Below are 19,972 nucleotides of genomic sequence, written 5' to 3' on the forward strand. Positions count from 1 at the left end.
CTGCAACAACAGGGAAGTCGATTGGGGGCAGAATCTGTCTGGCAGCAAACATCACAGTGCTGGAAACACTGTGAAGTAATGACTGTATCCTTCAGACCACATATTTACCCAGAGAGGTCTCTCACATTACCGGGATTTTAGTGCATGTACCAGGGCCTGAGCCGAGCACATCGTGGACAGTTATAATAGAGCTGTCAATCAGACTGGAGATCAGCCTGTGTTCATACTGGGGGATTTTAAAAAGTGTGACATCGCTCCACATCTGTCCAGTTTGGAACAATATGTCCCAACCCCCACCAGAAAAGAGAAAACACTGGACTTGTGCTTTGGCAACATCCTTAATGCGAACACTTCAAAATCATTTCCACCCCTTGGCCTTTCTGACCATAATGTTATTTTGTTATCTCAACTGAAAACTGGTGAACCCATCAAAAAAAACATAAAGTCTGGAATAAAGATGCAGTCGAAGCACTAACAGGATGTTTAGAGCCGACAGACTGGGACTTGTTTTTTAATGACTGTGGTGATGACTTTAATCAGCTGACTGAGGTATTGACCTCATATATTTTGTTCTGTGAAGGTATTTTTACCTCCACCCGGCAGATAACTATATATCCTATAACTTAAAGTCATGTAGTCTCCAGAGCTCTATTCATAACCAAATATTGTTTTTATTAACATACCCATAATAAATGTCATGGCTGTTCATGAGACACTTAGACCAGAGGTCTTCAGACTGTAAAGTGAAATCTGTCATTTATAGTACAGGAGTATTTACTTTATTCTGGACCTTGTGGAAAAGCCTTCAGCAGTAATTGCAGCCAATTAAGGACAATCAGAGACATGTCCTGAAGCTACTACAACATGATCTTGGCTGTGTGCCTCCTGTTGAGAAGCCCACCCACAGGATGATGCTGCCCCCACATGGTGTATGGCATCCACCACCTGATGAGCAGTGCCTGGTGTTTCCCAGACATATAGAGCTTAAAGTTTCAAAGAGCTTAATTTTGTCAATCAATTACTTAGAAAGTCCTTCTAGTAGAAATACATTTCATGTTTTCATGTTTTCCCCCCATTTTTCTCCAAACGTTGCACATTGTTAGACTGCTGGGGGACCCACCCCCCAATGCACTGAGCTCCTTTCCTCCTCTCTTCCCTCTCTTCTCTCCTCTTACCCCACATTTGTTTGTCACCACTGTACGACATTAACTTTGTGTGTTCTCTCTCCCGTATTTGTCTTTCTCCTTCTCTGTCTCCGTCTCTCTGTCCCTTTCTGTAGGTGTCCCTGTCTCTTCTTTCACAAGCTTTAATTGTTGATGTAGATGAATATATTGTAGTTTTCTTTTCAGAAAATGTAGAATATCTATTAATTAAGGATAATTGTGCCTTACATGGTATTTTAAACTCACATATTGTAAAAATACAGATACTTATAATAGATTTTTCTGAGGTGGTTTTGTTGTTTCACAAGTGAATTTTTTCCCTTTCATTTTTCACAGTTATAGTTCAATTAATTTTTCGTGTTTTGTTAAATGATAAACAGCTTAATGTAAATACAAACCAACAAAAAACAGAACCTTAAACGAATTTATGATTTTGTTAACGAGATTTTTTGTTGGTCCAACTTATTTATTTCTGGAACACAGTCCTTTCTCATAAGCAAGTCACAATGACATTTTCAGAGATAATAAACACGGTGCTCATCTCTGAATGAAGGAGATGTTTTTGTGTTTTTTTATTTCTTTTTTAAATTAAAGTTTCATTTTCTGTTCCTCTTCTGTCTAACAGACTCACAAAGAGAGACACCTGCAGTTTCTTGATCGTCCATGTCTCCTCTCTCTTTAAAGCCTGTTTCATATATGAAGTGTGGACACTAGAGCTGATTTCTCTGGACATTATTGAATTTAAAAAGTTTTAAAATTGACTAAAGACTAAATTAAGCATTGAAGCCCTTAAAAAGACACATTTACAAACTTGACTTTCTAATGAGCAAATATAATATTTATGTTAAAAAGAGAAGCCTTGGAACAATAGTAAACCTTCCCAGAAGTGACTAAAATTCCAAATTAGTCCAAGACCACAGCGATTCATCCAGGAAGTCATAATAACTTGGATCTTAAATTGGAGCTCCCTCATATTCATACTGTGACACCAGAGCATGAAGCTGCACAGAAACAAAACCCAGACAGTATCACTAGTGTTTCTGTGTGAGTGAACAGTAGATCTGGTCCTGGTTCCTGGTTACTGGATTGAGGCTCTGGTAGGTGGAGTCTTGGCCTGTGGAGGCTGGTTGACAGTTCTCATAGTCGAAAAACTGAAACAACAGGAAGTTTACAGACGTGACAGGAAATGACAGAACAGCTGAAATCTGTGAAAACAGGAGCTGTCAATACATTTGTACAAGTGATGTTTTAAACAGTAACAATTAAGGCCCAGAGACAGATGTTTGTCCCTCAAACTGTGTTTGTGTCCTATAATCACTGTGTTTTGTCTCGTTTGGTGCTGAACATAGATCAGGTAGATCAGAGAGTCAGAACTGTTCTCACGGGAGAAACTCTGCTAGATTTCAGTGTGGGATCAGCTCACGTATGAGGAAACCTGTAAAACCAGGAGCTGAAACATGCTTCATTTGCCAGTGAGCTTAGTGTCAGTGTGAGGGGTGAGATTAGACTCTGTTCACTTTGATTTAGGGGAGAATATTTCAACAAGGAAGAAAACTGTGACTGAACACTGGTTTTCTTTCATCCTACATCTCTGCCATAGTTCAATCTGTCTGTATTTGATGTTTGGGATGTGAGAGCATAAAAAACGTAGGTCATTTCTGTTTCATAAGAGCCAAACTGAATCACAGACACTGCAACTAACAACTTCTGACCCACCAATGACACAAGTATCTCACAGAAATGAAGTTTTCTAGGTTGTGACATGAACTAATTTAAATTGTGTGAACTGAACTTTAGTCGAGCTCTTAGAAAGTGGGAACTTCCACAACTAAAAACAGCTGCCTGCTACGTCTCTTCATGGGCTTTAATAACACATTAGAAGACTTTTTGTATCAACTGGAGGGAGACAGAAATAACAGGAAAAATTAATAACACAACCAAGTCATGAAAATACAGAAAAGAACAACAGTAATAATAATAACAATAGTTTGTCATTGAAACATATCTACAACATTAAGTTGTTTAGAGTTCTCTGTATCCATCTTTACAAAAAGTCCAGATTCTCTTCTGTCTTCTTGAAAGCAAGAAAAGAAAATGGAACGTTTTGATTATTCAATAGCAGGTGGGGGTGAAGCCTTTACGTTCACCCCCAGTCGATGGGACATGAGACTAATGAATAATCTGATGTTTTGGCTTCAGCTGGAAATAATCCAGGTTACAGACTGACAGACACTAACAGTGAGTAGAGAAGATTCAGTGTTGGTTTGAACCTCTGAGTGGGGATCATGGATTATATGATTCATTTAGAAAATGTCCTAAGAGCTGACAGTGAGAAGAAACAGAGGAAAAAAGCTTTAAAATCACCTCCATGTTGGTTTGGTCTGAGATTCCCCTCATGTTCAAACCTGTGGAACAGACACATTTAAATTAGTTATTATTCCAGATACAGATCATGGTGAGAGACAGAGGTGGTAAAAGTACACAAACTCAGTACTCGATTTAAATTCTACTTCTTCAAATTTTAACTTTGACTTATGTGATTATAAAGAAAACATTTTATTGATCATCACCATGTTTATGGCATCACTGAGCAGTGGTGGAAGAAGTAAAAAGTAAATGTATCATTGCTACTGAGTAAAACTACAATATTACAAGTGAAAGTCCTGCATCAGAAACTTTAAGTAATAGTATAGAAGTATAAGCAGCAGTTTATTTGTCCAAATATAACATGTAATGTAATAGAACATCATATTATTGGATGGTTCTTACTGATGACATGTCCACATCACTAATAGTGCAGCTGCTAAAAGATGGAGCTGATTTTTACCACTTTATGTACTAACAGGGTATTTTACATTACAATCTGCATCTAGAACTAAATAACTCTAACTATCAAACAAATGTGATGCAGTAAAACGTATATTTGTCTCTGAATTTTAGTGGAGGACAAACAAAAGTGCTTAATGTCTTTTGTGTTTCCACTGTTGTCATGAGATAACTCACCATCAGAGTCGTTTGTCTTCTTTTTGCAGAGGAGCAGCCCAACAACAACTAACACAACTACAACCACCACCACCACAAGTACAGGAACCAAAGGAACCAGGAGGGAAACTGAACAAGAGACACAGAAGGTGAGTGAGAAAGAGGAGAGAGGATGAAGGATTTCTACTAACAAATACACAAATATCAAAGACTTTAATCTCAAACTAATAAATAAGACTTTAGAGACCACAATGTTTGATTGTTATATCACGTATCTCAAATTATCTCACATAATTTAAACATGTTTTACATTATATCCACAAACCACTGTCACAATGACATTATGATGATATCACTTCTATGTCTGGGATTTCTACCTGAAAGCTTCAATGTCTTTCTAACTATCTGTTATCTATTCCCTCCTCTGAGCCTGGCAGGTCAGACACTAGATAAACTCCCTCTGTAGCCTTTAAACTTCAACTCTCGCACAAAATAAAATCTAACAAATCGGTGATTGAAGAAATCCAACAGATTTAACGTCTTCAGCAAACTTGCAAATCTAAATGTGCTTGAAGTATAAATGGATAAATGCAAAGAAAAACCACCACTTCCTGTTCCTGGTCCCGTCACATTTTCCCTGTTTAACCAACCACCAGTAATCAGTTTCACCTGCTCTCACCACTCTGCTTATATACGTCCTCAGTCCTCTCACCAAGCTGCCAGATCATCTGTGACTTTCCAGCCTTCATTGAAATCCTCATTGCTGTCTACGGTTCAGACCACGCTACGTTTTTCTGACCTGACTCTGCTGCTACTCTGGTTTTGTGAGTAACTGCTTCCTATTGACTCTCTGTTGCCGACCACACGTGTGTGACTAAGGATTATGAGTATTGTTATATGTCCCTAAAGAATCAAGATTATCACAAGCTCTTGTAACCACGTCAATCTAAGAAGAGGATTTACCACGTTATGATTTTGGAGAATTTGATTTTGTATCACTAAAGAGGAATTTTAGGTTTTTAAGTTCTTTTCACGTCAGGGATTGAAGATTCATCACGGTTACGTTCCACACGATCATTACCATTAAAGATCCAGACCACTACATCTTCCCCAGTGAACCCTCCTCCTGCCATTTCCCTACACTTTCCTCAAGTTACTCATATTCTCTGCATCTAAAGACCTAACTACTCTGCCAGCACCATACTCCACTCCTCCCCATTAGAAACCTTCCGTCTCCCCACTCGCTCTAGAAAGTCTCGTTTCATGTTTTGACTCCATATCTCACTGGTCATTGCCATTACTCATCTTTGTGTCCTCTCTAATAGACTGGAGTTCAGCACCACTTGGTGATTTTATGAATTTTAAAGATCACATAATAATGCACTGATATTGTAGTGTAGGATTTTTACTTTCTTTAGTGCATCATTGTATCAGGTCTACAGCAACTGTCACTGAGGGTCATGTTCATGTTTCTGTGCTGAGTAACACTATGTTTATTATAGAGGGAACTTTAAATGTACCTGATGATCCCGTTTCAGGCTGTTTGTAGGTTTCAGTGGAGGATGAGGATGAAGTTGTGAATCTTCCTGAACTGAAGCTTAAACTCTGTGTTGGTGATAATAAAGAGACTGTACGTGATGTTGTTGAAGGTTGGAGAGCTGTGCTTGGTGGTGAAGAGGTTGAAGCTGTGAACAATGAAACAATCAGATAATGATCCAGAGGAGATGCTGTTTTCCTCATGATGTTAATAAGATGAACTGCTTTTCTGTCGTCCTGACAACAGGCCTCAATTGTGAGATTACTGTAGCTCAGTATTCTTGTAATACATCCATTCATGGAGTTCATCCATAGGTGTTCACTAAACATCACAGATGCAGCAAGAAAACAACGTTTGAGGAGACTGTGCAGAGAAGAACATCAGACTGGCTGTTACTGGTTAGTGAGAGCTAAAAGAGAGAAAAGGAAACAAGATGGATGTGGAGCTGACTAGTTCTTGCTGGTAGATGAGTAAATCATTCTTTTTAGCTGCTTGTTACATTTTGTGTTAGTGAAGTTCTAGTTTTTGATCATCCACACATGTTGACAGAGGTTCAGCAAATGTACCAATGTTTCTGAATAAGCCACTAACAGGAGATTGGAAGTGGTAACACCTGCTCTTGTGCTGATTCATGTAGAACATTAGCTGTTAGTAGTTTAGCTTGTTTTTACTGTTAATGATGAAAAGATGCAGCACTTATTTTACCTGCTTATTTGTAACATGAGAAGCTGTCAGAGAACAGTCAGTTTTCTCACAGCTTCACAGACATGAAGGAACATTTTTAGAACTTTCAGTAGAAACTCACCTTCTGTGACAATGATCTCAAACTCATGATGCGAATCTGGGAACAGAATTCTGTCCAAACTACACCTGTACAATCCTGAGTCAGACTTTTTCAGCTGTGTGATGCTCACATACATGAGTGATTGTAAAGATCCTTCTTTATATTCAATACTGTATCTGCCGCTCTGAGCTCTGTTACTGGTTGTTTCAATGAGAATGTTTCCTGTTGTACAGTCTCCTTTACAGAACAACGTTCTTCTTCCGAAAAAAGAAAATGAGCATCGAACTCTGATGTTTCCTCCTTCAGTTCCTGTATGAGTGGTGATTTGTGCATTGGTGAGACCAGTGTTTCCATCCTGCAGAGCTGTTGAAAAGATGAACAATCAATAGTTACTATCTTCCTGGAAGATGCTACAGTCTGATGATTCCTGTTTTACATTTCCACACAGTCACACTGAGCACAGAGCTCATCACTTCTACTACAGTCACACTTTTTGATTCTGTCAAAGATTTAGAAAATGTAAAATTCTCTCATCCACCTTTTTGAGTCTGTTTTAACTGAGTGATGTTGATCATTTTGTTTCCCTTCAGTCATTCAGTCTGTCATTGTGTTCATGTGATCACTATTTGTGGTTTGATTTCTTTTCCTAATCAGTTATTATCACATGTGCCTCAAAAGATGTGTTGATCTCATTCAAGCTTGTCAACATTACAGTGACCATTTTTATCTATCACAGTTATTAGTTGGTTTAGTGTAGTGTTGTGCATCCTGGACAACCAACTATAGTAATTTTTACTTGTTAGCAAAAGTAGTTATACTTTTACTTTACAGACTGCAGGTATTTCTTCATCCATCCAGTTGTACAATCAATAAATTAATTTTATTTTTCCATGTGGGTTCTGCAGGGGCTATTTAGCTGTGACTAGAGCACCTCAGAGGACAACAGCTGGACGAGCAACAACCCATGAAGAAGACGCTGGACTGACCTAAATGAGACACAAGTGGTGTGCTGTGTATGGGAGGAACCCACCATGAAAAAGTCAGAAGTACCACTTTGTGTGCAGCATGAACAGGAACTTACTTTGTGTGTTAGCAGCACTGACTAGACAGAAAACAGCTAAAGAAAATGCTAAAGATAGAAGGAGCAGAAGTAAAACTGAGACACGAACACAGACTTGTTTCATTTGTCGTAATAAAAATTTGAAAATAATTTATATTTTTGATATTTTTCACCTCGACAAACTTCTTCTACTATACAACAGAGTAAAGTTAAATACGTGACATATTTAAAGAGGAACTTCTGCTGAAACAGTGTTTGTGCTGCACAATTTATCACCATTTTTCACTAAGAAGTGAGTCATGTCCAGACAGACGCCCAGTGACAGTCTTAGGTTATGATGAAGAGCAAGTGGAGAAAAGTTGCACTAATGCTGCTTAGTATTGAGACATGGAAGAGACAGAACAAACAGAGCAATGCTGATGTGTGTGTGACTAAACTAAACCTCCATTAAAACTAAGAGAAAAAGCTCATTCAGAAAATCCAAATAAGTCTAGAAAATAAAAATACTCACAGAGGAAGAAGAAGCAGATTAAAATGTGATGAACGTCCATGTTGAGGCTCTGATGACTTAATGCTGCCTCTCTTCCTTCTTCACTGTCAAACCAGGAACTTGTCACTTCTCTAGAAGACAGAGTCCCTCCTTCAAACACACTCATCTCCACTCTCCTCAACTCTTTCAATCAAAATCAATCAACCGCAACATCAACACCAACTGATGGTTCTGGTGGACAGCATGGACACACAGACCACACATCTCCACAGCTTGCTGTGCATGTTTGTCCCACACTGACCTCTGTCCACCACAACATTAACACCACCAGGTAGTGTTATAGTTTTTCTTTTTTGCTTAGACACTTGTGTTCACTCTGAAGTCACATTTCCAAACCAGTTACCACACAGGCTGAAACAGAAGCTCACTGCTCAAAATGTTCTCACACTAACAAATCAGTAAGAACATGTGAAAACAAAATAACTTGTGGTCAAGCTTTTACACTTGTTCCTTCTGTTACTATACAATAGACAACAAAATACTAAATAAATCGGGATCTGAAAATCCCATGTTGATACCAGAGAAAAGAACAAACAAAAACTGCTGTACTCTGCACCTGCACTTTATTCAAGATGGCCTGTTGAAATACTGTAAAGAGATTTACTGAGAAAGATTGTTGATGTACATGTTCCTCTGTGCAGGTCCTTTTGCATCCAACTGTCTTTGACATGCAGTGAGCATCAGTCAGGACAAATTCAGACACTCGTTATTCCCATTGTACTGTTTTCTTTCCCCAGAGAAAGAAAAAAATAGAAATTTCACCTCAAATCTGAATTTTGTATCAATTTGCTCCTGTCAATCAGATAAGACTGAAAACACAATGGATTCAAAACACCCACATTAACTGTCCTCTAAGTCCAACACTGCCAAAAGTGTAACTTCCCATTTGTACCAATGACAAGAGCGAATGTAAAACAAAAATACAAAAACATATGTGATATGAAATAAACAGGTTAAATTTGGGCAGAAAACTTTTCTCATGTACATTACTCATAAAAAAAAATCTGATTGTGAAAATACATTTAAATGCATTTAATGAATTCAGTTCTTGTTTTTCTTCCTCATTCATTTGCCTCCTTTGTACATGCAAGTATGATTTCTAAATAGTTCCACTTGACTTTACTGGAACTAAATGACAATATGTACATTTGTCAAAAACCCCCAATTCCTTATTAACTTTTTTTTTGAGGTAAGAAGTAAGAAACTAATATAATTGACAACATTTTAAAGAGACTCGATGCTAATGTTTACCTACAAATGTATATTGGGGAACAGAATGACTAAAAATATAATACAGATGGCTGAAAATGATGTGATGAAAGGAGAGAATGACAGAATAAGATAAAGAGTGAGATACTGAGAAAGAAGAAGCAGTGATATGATCATCTGTGTCTCTTCCTTCATTACCGATGAACCACAAACTCCACCATGAAGAACTTAACTTGTCATGTTTCCTGTAGGTGATGAGTTTAGTTTTTAGTTTATATGATCTATTTTTTTATATACTTATTTTGTAATTTATGAAGCATTTATTTTGTTATTCTTGTTACACGATGTCATCAGCAGCAGACATAGACTTGGGGATATTGATTAATCTATTGATCATCTAGAAGGTCTGGATTCAGTTTCTTGGTCATTCAGTCCATCACATGTAGCCTTTGGGTTTTATTATTATATCAGTGTTATTACTCTGATGAAGACACAGTAGTGTTGAAACTTTGTTTGCACCAATATAACCAACATGTTTATTAGTGGGCTGCAGTTTTTTCTTTGGTTTTAAAGCAGAAACTCCACTTCTCTAAATGTTTGAGTTCCTCCTTCAAAGTTAATCTACATTCATCCATCATTTTCTTCAGACGGATCCTGAATGTTTCATGTATTAATTCACATTGTAAGTTTTCCTTGTAGCTTGTAAGTTACTTACACCTAAAGTCATCCAGTCCCCAGAGCTCCATCCAGTCTATACTCACATATTGGCCTCTGTTGACATAACAGTTATAAATGTAATTGATATTCATGACACATATACACCAGAGGCCTTCAGACTGTAAAGTGAAATCTGTCATTTATAGTATAGATTAGAAGTATTTCCCCTCTTAGACAATAATTACAGCCACAGTATCATTTCTATGGGTAAGTCTCATGTCTGCTTTATTCCAATACTCCTCAATGCACTGAATTAATATAGATCCTTGAATTATGCTCATGCTGAAAGGTGAACATCATCCCAGACTCAGCAGGTTTTCTTTAAGCGTCCTTCTACATTTTGCTGCATTCATCTAATCCAATTCAATGACCAGTCTCCCTGTTCCTCGGGCTGAGAAGCCCACCCACAGGATGATGCTGCCCCCATAGGGATGGTGTTCACCACCTGATGAGCAGTGCCTGGTGTGTTTTTGTCAGTCAATTGTACCTCTTACTTAAAAAGTACTTACAGTAAAATAGATTTGAAGTTATTAAGTCTTTGAACCCTTTGACCCCGAGCTTTGCACATTGTTCTTCTGTCCACCTACAAATATGTATTGGTGTGTGCAGTACAGGTGGAGTTATACAGTTAGTTTACAATACTGTAAAAATACAACTACTTGTAACAGAGTATTTCTGAGGTTGATACCATTTAAAGTCTTGTTCTGTTTTGTGAATTTCTTTCACTTTCATTTATCACAACTGACATTTTTCACAAGACAAAAAGATGTAGATGAGCTTGTTTTTGTGTTTCTGCCCAATTTGTGAATTAAAGTTTGTTTCATTTACTGCTCTTCTTCAGTCTGACACAGACTCACAAAGAGTTTCTTGGTCGTCCATGTCTTCTCTCTCTCTGTAAAGCCTGTTTCATACATGAAGTCTGGAAACTGGAGCTGATTTTTGTCTGGACTTCATGTATGAAACAGGCTTAAGAAAGAGAGAGAGAAAAGTTGTTACCTCTGTTTTACTTATACATTCAGAAAAGTTAAATTAAAGGCTTAAAAAAGAAGCTAACATTAGTGAATGTACTGTGTGTGTGTGTGTGTGTGTGTGTGTGTTTTATATAGCTACATATTGAACAAAACTCGTGTTTGGATCCACTCGGGTCTGGCACAGTCCTGAAACATTTCCTGACATATTTGTCATAGTTTCAGTGTTGGATGGAGTTCAGGTGCATCAGTGTGACTGCAGCATAAAGAAAAGCAGAATTAAAGCAGGACTGGGTCCAGAAAGTTCCGGAGGCAAACACACATTTTATATTTTTATATAAAGTCAAACACCATAACTTACACCAGGTGGTCAGACTGCTCAACTTTTTAACCCATAAATGTTATGACAGACCCAAAACCTCAGGGGATTTAAAGCCCTACTTTTACTACATACATTAAAATACAAAACACGTCCACAGTTTTACCTCAGTTTGAAAAGACTTTAGGCTTCAACTGAACATGTTCACACTGTAAATGTCCCATTTGGGACAATATGTGTACAGTATATTAAGGCTGAATACTGAATGTAGCGTCCAGTCAGAAATTTGAAGTCTTACTGATGGTCTGATAATAGTTTATTGTTCTTATCTTTTTCCTCAAACCAACGTAAGAGCTACACAAAGCAAACACAGACAAAATAATAGATTAAAACCACATCAGACCGTTAATACGTCCTATAGCAGATTTACGTTAAACTAACATAAAGACAAATTACCATCTTACAAATTTATATAAATCATAAAACCAACCTTGTTACCACTTTCAACTGGAGCTAAACACAAAAACATACTATCCGTAACCGTCTCCTTAATGTCTTCAGTCTCCTTTTATTTCTCCGTCTGTTACCTTTTACCGTCTTCTACCGTTGTTAAGTTTCATTCTTTATTATGTGTTGGCTGTCCTTTCAAAATAAAACACATCCGTCTTACAGGAAATTATACAAATAAAAGCCACAAAACAAATCACAAAGGTTTGAACTAGGAACATTTGCAGGAGAAAAAGATTGTAAGGACGTTACACTGAATGTATTTTCATGTTGTCTCACAGTGAAACATTCCCTCAAGTTTCTCTTCACTGCATCTTCTGGAATCCAAAACCTCCCAGAGTTGGTGATTGTTGCCCTGGTTGATGACGTTCAGGCAGGTTACTGCAACAGCAACAAAACCATAGAAATACACCAGGAAGTTTGGAAAAAACTGTTCAAAGACAAACCTGAGCTAATGGAGCTGTTCACTCCACAGTGTTTTGAGATACAGCCAATATACTTTAAATCTACACTTGACAGAATTATGCAGCACTTCAATCAAACTGAAGGTGCAGTATGTTCTATGTTCTACATCACTTGGAAAGTAATGGGAGGGAGTTTTCACTGGGGGCAGATTAAAGGTGACAGGGCCTCTGAGCTTGAATTACATGACATGGCTGCTCCTCACAGAAATGACATATCAAGACCACAACACACTGATCCACAGCACAAGAATGAAAGTGTGAACTGATTTCTGCTTCATGACCTCATCTTGAAAACACACACTCAACTAATCATTAACTCCACCTAGTGGTGTTAAGTGAATATGGAAAAAAATAATGTTAACTTATGAACCAGATGGTGTTAATGTTGTGGTTGACTGGTGTAAGTCAAACTATTTAAGTAAAGATATGAAATAATCATTATTAATGCATGTGTGCATGGAGAGTGGTTAAAGAGACCAACATGACAGTAAATCACAAACATAATCTACATATTGGCTCTTTACCAGTGATGGTGTGTAACTAAGGACACTTCTTAGTAACTAAGGACACTTCCTAGTAACTAAGGACACTTCCTAGTGCACTTAGTGACATCTTCATGAACTTGTACTTCACTTGAATATTTATTATTTTTCTCCATCACATTTCATAAGGAATCTGTATAATGTACTTTTTCATTCATAATTGGTTGATTTGTTTGAACCATTAAATGATCCTTAACAGGGTTAAGGAAAGTCTCATTTTCTTAAGGTAAATAAACAATTTAAAGCCATTTCCCTCTTTGATTAATTAAGTGGTTTTAATCTTGAATATTTTAAATCATCAACAAACTGCAGTACTGTGAGACGAGCAATACTTAAAAACTGTAAACTGTATTTGATTATCTCTGTCTCTCTCAGGTGTCCACATTTTACAGTACATGGAAAGCTGTGAATCGGATGAACAGACCGGAAACACTTATCTTGTGGAGGGTGGTTATGATGGAGAAGACTTCATATCATTTGATGTGACGAAGCGAAAGTGGACCAGTCAGAAACCAGAGGCTGACGTCATAAAGCAGGAATTAGAGGCTGACAAAGACAGAATAGAAGAGACTGTTTACCTTATCACTCAGACTTGTTCTGTGTGGCTGAAGTTAGCTTTGAATTATGGGGAGAGCTTCTTGTTGAGAACAGGTAGAATCACATGACCAGAGGACATTTCATGGACACAACTATGTTCATATAACCACACTGAAGTATTTTTTTAAATGTTTCTCACTCTCTTCCCTTTTCTCTGTTCCTTCTCATATGACCCCATTGAATTTAGTCCTTTTTCTTTTTCCTTTTCTGATCTTTCTCAGCTTCAATGGTTTACTTCTTTCATCCGTTCTTTCTCTTTAACCTTTTCTCCCTCTTTCTCCAGATCTTCCCTCAGTGTCTCTCCTCCAGAAGTCTCCGTCCTCTCCAGTCAGCTGCCACGCTACAGGTTTCTACCCTGACAGAGCCACAATGTTCTGGAGGAAAGATGGAGAGGAGCTTCATGAGGACGTGGACCATGGAGAGATCCTCCCCAACCATGATGGAACCTTCCAGATGAGAGTTGATCTGAACATTTCATCAGTCAAACCTGAAGACTGGAGGAGATACGACTGTGTGTTTCAGCTCTCTTGTGTTGAGGACGACAGTGTCATTAGACTGGACAAAGCAGTGATCAGAACAAACTGGGGTAAGACTGGAGTCAGATGTGATGAAACTTGAAAACACACACCAGTTTGTCTGGTAAACAAAGTAGACCCTGAATGCAACCCAGAGTTTGATCCATCCATTATCTTTAATTGCTTATCCTGGTTGGGGTCTTGGGGGGGTTGGAGCCTATCCCAGCTGTCATGGGGTGAGAGTCAGGGTCCACCCTGGACATCTCTCCAGTCTATCTCAGAACAAACACAGAGATACATTCAAACACATTCACACTCACATTCACATCTACAGGCAATTTCAGAGTCACCTATTAACCTAACATGTCTTTGGACTGTGGGAGGAAACCTACACAAGCACAGGGAGAATATGAACACTGCAACCCAGAGTTTTACACCATGAAGAATTAATTATCAGTTCAAATTCTGACAAGATGTTAGGATGTCAAGTCTTGACTCTTATTTTAAAAGATAATTCCATTGAATGTTCCTTTTTTTTTTAGTTTGTAAAACATTGTCAAATTTAAAGTCAGTGACAATTATGTGAACACAGAACATCTGAACAAGTGTGTGAGAAACCAGCTTCAATAATCTTCTGTTCTGGTTCCAGTTCCTCCCTCACAGGTTCCTGCTGGTGCTGTCATTGGAGTTGTTGTAGGACTGATGCTGCTGTCAGTCTGCATCACTGGACTCTTCATCTGGTGGAAGAAGAAAAATGGTGAGAAACAAAGATGGTTCAGGGACAACACATTAGATATTAAGGATAAAAGATATTTTCCTATTTTCCATTAATTTATTTGTAACATCTGGCTGATTCAGTAACTTCTGAAAACCCAAGAAAAATCACATATGGAGTCTTCAGTCACTGTACAGAATCTGTTGAGCTGTTTTTATACCATTATATGGGAGACAACTACAAAATAATAAACCAATGTATTTCTGTTTATATTTTTATTATATTTACAATGTTTAATAGATTTTAATAGATATTACTGTAAACTTTCATTTATATTTTAGGTTTCAGACATATAAACTAGTAAGTCATTTATAAATCATTGGTGTATTATTACAAATTTAATGTCAGTTGTCAGTTGACATCAGACAAACTGATCACAGTGAGTACTTCATTATTTCACTATACACTATGCTGTGTACATAACAGTACTACAAACATCAGCTACAATCTTATTATTATTACTATTAATATCATGATGGAGGACAATCATCAGCATGGCCACTCTGAGCAATCTGCAGCTACACAACCCCAAACACCGCAAACTGTGATACACTGTGTACAGAGGTGGTAGAAGTACACAAACTCAACAGTCAAGTAAAAGTACTAAGCAGATAAACTACATTTAATAAAGTACAAAAGTAAAGGAACTTGAAGGAACGATATTTGTATTTAAAACCACCAGGTGTTGTTAATGTTGTAGCTGATCACATCATATCATAATGTATAATTATGATCCTGTAGTTTACATTCAGATAATATTTGAATGGAAGTGTAAAATAAAATATAATAGAGATTTTTTTATAGCCCAGTATCACAAACTTGACTTAAGGTGCTTTATAATGTCTTAACAGGGTCCAGAGAAATAAGAAGAGACGTCCTGTGAAGCTACTTGTCATGGTCACTTCCTGGTTTTGGACTTTTATTTTGTGGCCCCTTCTCCTTACTTCCTGTCCCTGGTTCTTTTTGCCCAGCTTTACCCTCGTTGTCCCTCATTGTTTGCACCTGTTCCCGCCTCTATTTAAGTTCAGTCTTCCCTTCACTCCCCTGCCAGATTCTTGTGGTCATTGTGGTTGTTATTACCCTCACAAACCCCTCAGACTCTGGACTCTAGGTAAAAGCTGAATGTGTGTTTCATGGACTCTTGTTTCTCTTGGACTTTTGTATTCTGGACCCTGTGCATCTTTCCCCTTTGGTCTGAGGTTTGGTCATATTCCTGTTTGCAGTTTTGTTTTTCCGTGTCTCGTTAATTTAGTTTATCTGTTTGTTAATTAGACTTCCCCATGTGTTTACCTGTATAGGGACTTTTATGTTGGTTTTTTTATGTATGTTTCTTATTTATCTGGTTTACCTCTGTTTATCAGTTTTCCTTAGTCCCCCTCCGTTTATTACCTGTTACTAGTCAGTTCATGTTTATCCCTGTCTTGTTTATGTAGTAGCATATGCTTTTCCCCATGTCCTGTTTTCATTTTGGAGTTTTATTTCAGTTTGTTAATCTCCTAGTTTTCCCCCTGTGTGGTCATTTAGACTATTAGATTTTCCAGCCTTGTTATTCCTGACTCTAGTGTTTATTTTTGGTTAACTAAGTTCCTCTCTTGTTGTCGACCTTAGTTTCTGTTGTCTTCCTATTTTCTATAATGTTAACGCCCCTCGTGTTTCGGTCCTGTGGATAGTTTTGTCTGTCTTATCTGTTCTGAACCTGTTTTCTGTACCCTCCTGTTAGGAGCGATTTTCCGTTTACCCTTTTCAGTCTGTCAATAAAAGCACTTTAGTTCATCCCTCACACTGTCTCTTGGGTCCATCCCTAACCAAAACCGTGACACTACTGTCACCTCAAAATCTGAGTTTATGTATTTCATTTAATCTAAACATAACTATCAGAAGATCACAGATCAAACTGGTTAAATGACTTTTTTTTTTCTCTTGAATTATCAAAGTGGAATGAAAACTACAATATTTGAGTAAATCAGATTTACATCAAAATTGCACTTAAATATATGACAGCTTCATGTACTTTTAGAATCAGAATCAGAAAGAACTTTATTGCCAGGCATGTTTACACATACTAGGAATTTGTTTTGATGACAAAGCTTCACAGTGCAACAGAATGACAGTGACAATACAAGAACAAATAATAAGAATAAAGGAATAATATACAATATAAAGATAAATGCAAAAAGCTAAACAAAATGTAAAATTGACAAATGTGAACACAGTAGTAATGTGTGCAACATGAAAAGTAAAAGAGTGAGTTTTAATTAGATTATATGCAATAGTGTTATGTGTTCTGTGATGGTCAAGTGTTCATGAGGGTGATTGCCTGAGGGAAGAAACTGTTCCTGTGTCTGGTCGTTCTGGTACTCAGGGCTCTGTAGCGTCGACCAGAAGGCAACAGTTCAAACAGGGAGTGTGCTGGATGTGAGGGGTCCAGAGTGATCTTCTTTGCCTTTTTCCTCACTCTGGATAAGTACAGTTCTTGGAGACTGGGGAGTGCTATACCAATGATTCGCTCAGCAGTCCGGACTACCCTCCGTAGTCTTCTAAGATCAGACTGGGTAGCTGAGCTGAACCAAACAGATATAGCAGTGCAGAGGATGGATTCTATGATTACAGAGTAAAACTGTTTCAGCAGCTCCTGTGGGAGGTTGAACTTCTTCAGCTGGCGAAGAAAGTACAACCTCTGCTGGGCCTTTTTCACAATAGAGTCAATGTGTATGTCCCACTTCAGGTTCTGGTAGATTGTGGTGCCCAGGAATCTGAATGACTCCACTGCAGTCACAGTGCTGTCCATGATGGTGAGTGGGGGGAGAGCAGGAGGGGTTCTCCTGAAGTCTACGATCATCTCCACTGTCTTGAGCGTGTTGAGCTCCAGGTTGTTAAGGCCGCACCAGACGGCCAGCTGTTCCACCTCCAGTCTGTAAGCCGACTCGTCACCGTCCTGGATGAGGCCTATAAGTGTGGTGTCGTCCGCAAACTTCAGGAGCTTGACAGAGGGGTGTTTAGAGGTGCAGTTGTTGGTGTACAGGGAGAAGAGCAGTGGGGAGAGAACACAGCCTTGAGGGGCGCCGGTGCTGATGGTGCGAGTGCTGGATGAGAGTTTACCCAGCCTCACTAGCTGCTGTCTGTCTGTCAGGAAGCTGGTGATCCACTGACAGACAGAGGAGGCCACGGAGAGCTGAGTAAGTTTGAGCTGGAGGAGTGATGGGATAATGGTGTTAAAAGCAGAGCAGAAGTCCACAAACAGGATCCTCACATAAGTCCCTGGTCTGTCCAGATGCTGTAGAACATAATGCAGTCCCATGTTCACCGCATCGTTCACAGACCGGTTTGTTCGGTAAGCAAACTGCAAGGGGTCCAGTAAGGGTCCGTGATGTCCTTCAGATAAGCCAAAACCAGTCTTTCAAATGACTTCATGACCACAGACGTCAGAGCCACGGGTCTGTAGTCACTAAATCCAGTGATTTTGGGTTTGTTTGGGGCCGGAAAAATGGTGGAGCGTTTAAAGCAAGCTGGGACTTCGCACAGCTCCATTGATCTATTGAAAATCCGTGTAAAGATGGGGGCCAGCTGTTCAGAACAGGTTTTCAGACAGGCTGATGACACGCCGTCTGGGCCTGGTGCTTTACTTCTTTTGTTCTTTCTGAAGACCTGACGCACATCATCTTCACTGAACTGAATTTCAGGTGTGGGGGGGACGGGGGTTACCGGAGGTGTGAATGGTGATCTTTCAAACCTGCAGTAGAACTCGTTCAGATCGTCTGCCAGTCGTTGATTCTCCACAGAGCTGGGGGATGGCGTCTTGTAGTTGGTAATGGCTTTCACACCTCTCCAGACGGAGGATGAGTCGTTAGAGGAGAACTGTTTCCGAAGATTATCAGAATAATTCCTTTTCACTACTCTGATCTCCTTTTCCAGTGTGTATTTGGCCTGTTTGTACAAGACCCTGTCCCCATTTCTGCGAGCATCTTCTTTGGCCTGACGGAGCTGGCTGAGTTTTGCAGTGAACCATGGCTTGTTGTTATTGAATGTTAAATAAGTCTTTGTTGGAATGCACATATCCTCACAGAAACTGATGTATGAAGTTACAGTCTCAGTGAGCTCATCCAGATCGTTGGCAGCAGCTTCAAAAACACTCCAATCAGTGCATTGGAAGCAGGCTTGTAGTTCCTGCTCTGTTTCTGTAGTCCATCTCTTTACAGTCTTTGCTACGGGTTTAGCTGATTTTAGTTTCTGCCTGTAGGTCGGTATGAGATGAACTAAGCAGTGATCAGAGACCCCCAAAGCTGCCCGTGGGACAGAGTGATATGCATCTTTTATTGCAGTGTAACAGTGATCCAATGTGTAACTGTCTCTGGTGGGACATGCGACATGCTGTCTGTATTTTGGCAGTTCACGTGAGAGAATTGCTTTATTAAAGTCTCCGAGAATGATTAAAACAGAGTCCGGGTGTTGTTGCTCGCTCTCTGTGATCATATCAGCGAGTAACTGTAAAGCAGAGCTCACGTGCGCTTGCGGAGGGATATTAACACTGACTAGAATGAACGAGCAGAACTCCCGCGGTGAATAGAACGGCTTACAGTTAATGACGAGTGATTCAAGATCGGAACAGCACATATTCTTTAACACAGTCACATCTGAACACCACCTGTTGTTAATGTAGAAGCACGTCCCACCGCCGCGCGATTTCCCCGTTGATTCAGCGTCGCGATCAGATCTAAACAGCTGAAAGCCCGGCAGACTGAACACGCTGTCCGGAATGGCGTCGTTCAGCCAGGTCTCCGTGAGGCACAAAACAGCCGAGTTGAAGAAGTCCTTATTTGTCCGGGAGAGCAGAAGAAGTTCGTCCGTTTTGTTGGGAAGAGAGCGAAGATTCGCCAGGTGGATGCTAGGCAGTGGCGTTCTCAGTCCGCGCTGTCGGAGCTTCACGAGAGCGCCAGCGCGCTTCCCCCGTCTGCGCGTCCTGGAGATATACAGCGCAGCCGCTCCACCGACTACAACATTGAGCAAAACGTCTGAGTACTGGAAATCTGGTAAAAGATTTTGTGGTGTGTGCTGCCTGATGATCAGCAGTTCGTCCTTGGTAAAACTGATCATGTTAGAGTAGCAAAAAACAGGAAAAACTAACAAAGACAGTTTAGTTGTAAGTTTGTTTCCAACGCTGCCAGAAACACAGAAATCACCACCACACTGAATGTTACAACTCTGTCTCCTCTATCCAACTAAACCAGGTACATATTCACATGTTTGTGGCGAAAATAACTTATGCAACATAATTTGAAAATGAAT

The 19,972-nt window shown here is 39.1% G+C and overlaps 2 protein-coding genes across 6 annotated transcripts in view; one reads left to right on the forward strand and one right to left on the reverse strand.

The window, feature by feature from the left end:
- The window catches only part of LOC137100591 (class I histocompatibility antigen, Gogo-OKO alpha chain-like), a 122,871-nt gene extending 106,334 nt beyond the window's left edge, over nt 1-16,537 (forward strand). The window contains exons 2-6 of one of the 4 annotated variants that reach the window (XM_067478506.1): nt 12,078-12,344; nt 13,178-13,453; nt 13,683-13,985; nt 14,564-14,671; nt 15,541-16,533. In XM_067478506.1, the coding sequence (XP_067334607.1) occupies nt 12,078-12,344; nt 13,178-13,453; nt 13,683-13,985; nt 14,564-14,671; nt 15,541-15,572 (986 nt within the window). In that variant the 3' untranslated portion in view covers nt 15,573-16,533. Of the gene's footprint in view, nt 1-12,077; nt 12,345-13,177; nt 13,454-13,682; nt 13,986-14,563; nt 14,672-15,540 lie in introns of all 4 variants that reach the window. The other 3 variants (XM_067478489.1, XM_067478515.1, XM_067478476.1) reach the window with 3 other exon arrangements.
- Nucleotides 1,353-8,182, reverse strand: LOC137101022 (uncharacterized). Of its 2 annotated transcripts, none has more exons than XM_067478832.1 (6): nt 8,038-8,182; nt 6,488-6,829; nt 5,666-5,830; nt 4,167-4,274; nt 3,528-3,568; nt 1,353-2,314 (listed from the first exon to the last, which is right to left on the reverse strand). In XM_067478832.1, the coding sequence occupies exons 1-6, from the start codon at nt 8,180-8,182 to the stop codon at nt 2,195-2,197; spliced, it is 921 nt and encodes a 306-aa protein (XP_067334933.1). In that variant the 3' UTR covers nt 1,353-2,194. The 2 variants fall into 2 exon arrangements, with proteins under 2 accessions (XP_067334933.1, XP_067334942.1); XM_067478841.1 differs by lacking the exon at nt 1,353-2,314 and adding an exon at nt 2,947-3,059.
- Nucleotides 16,538-19,972: the final 3,435 nt, after the last annotated feature.

The sequence above is a fragment of the Channa argus genome, chromosome 1 (assembly GCF_033026475.1).
Source record: "Channa argus isolate prfri chromosome 1, Channa argus male v1.0, whole genome shotgun sequence".
Classification (NCBI taxonomy): domain Eukaryota; kingdom Metazoa; phylum Chordata; class Actinopteri; order Anabantiformes; family Channidae; genus Channa; species Channa argus.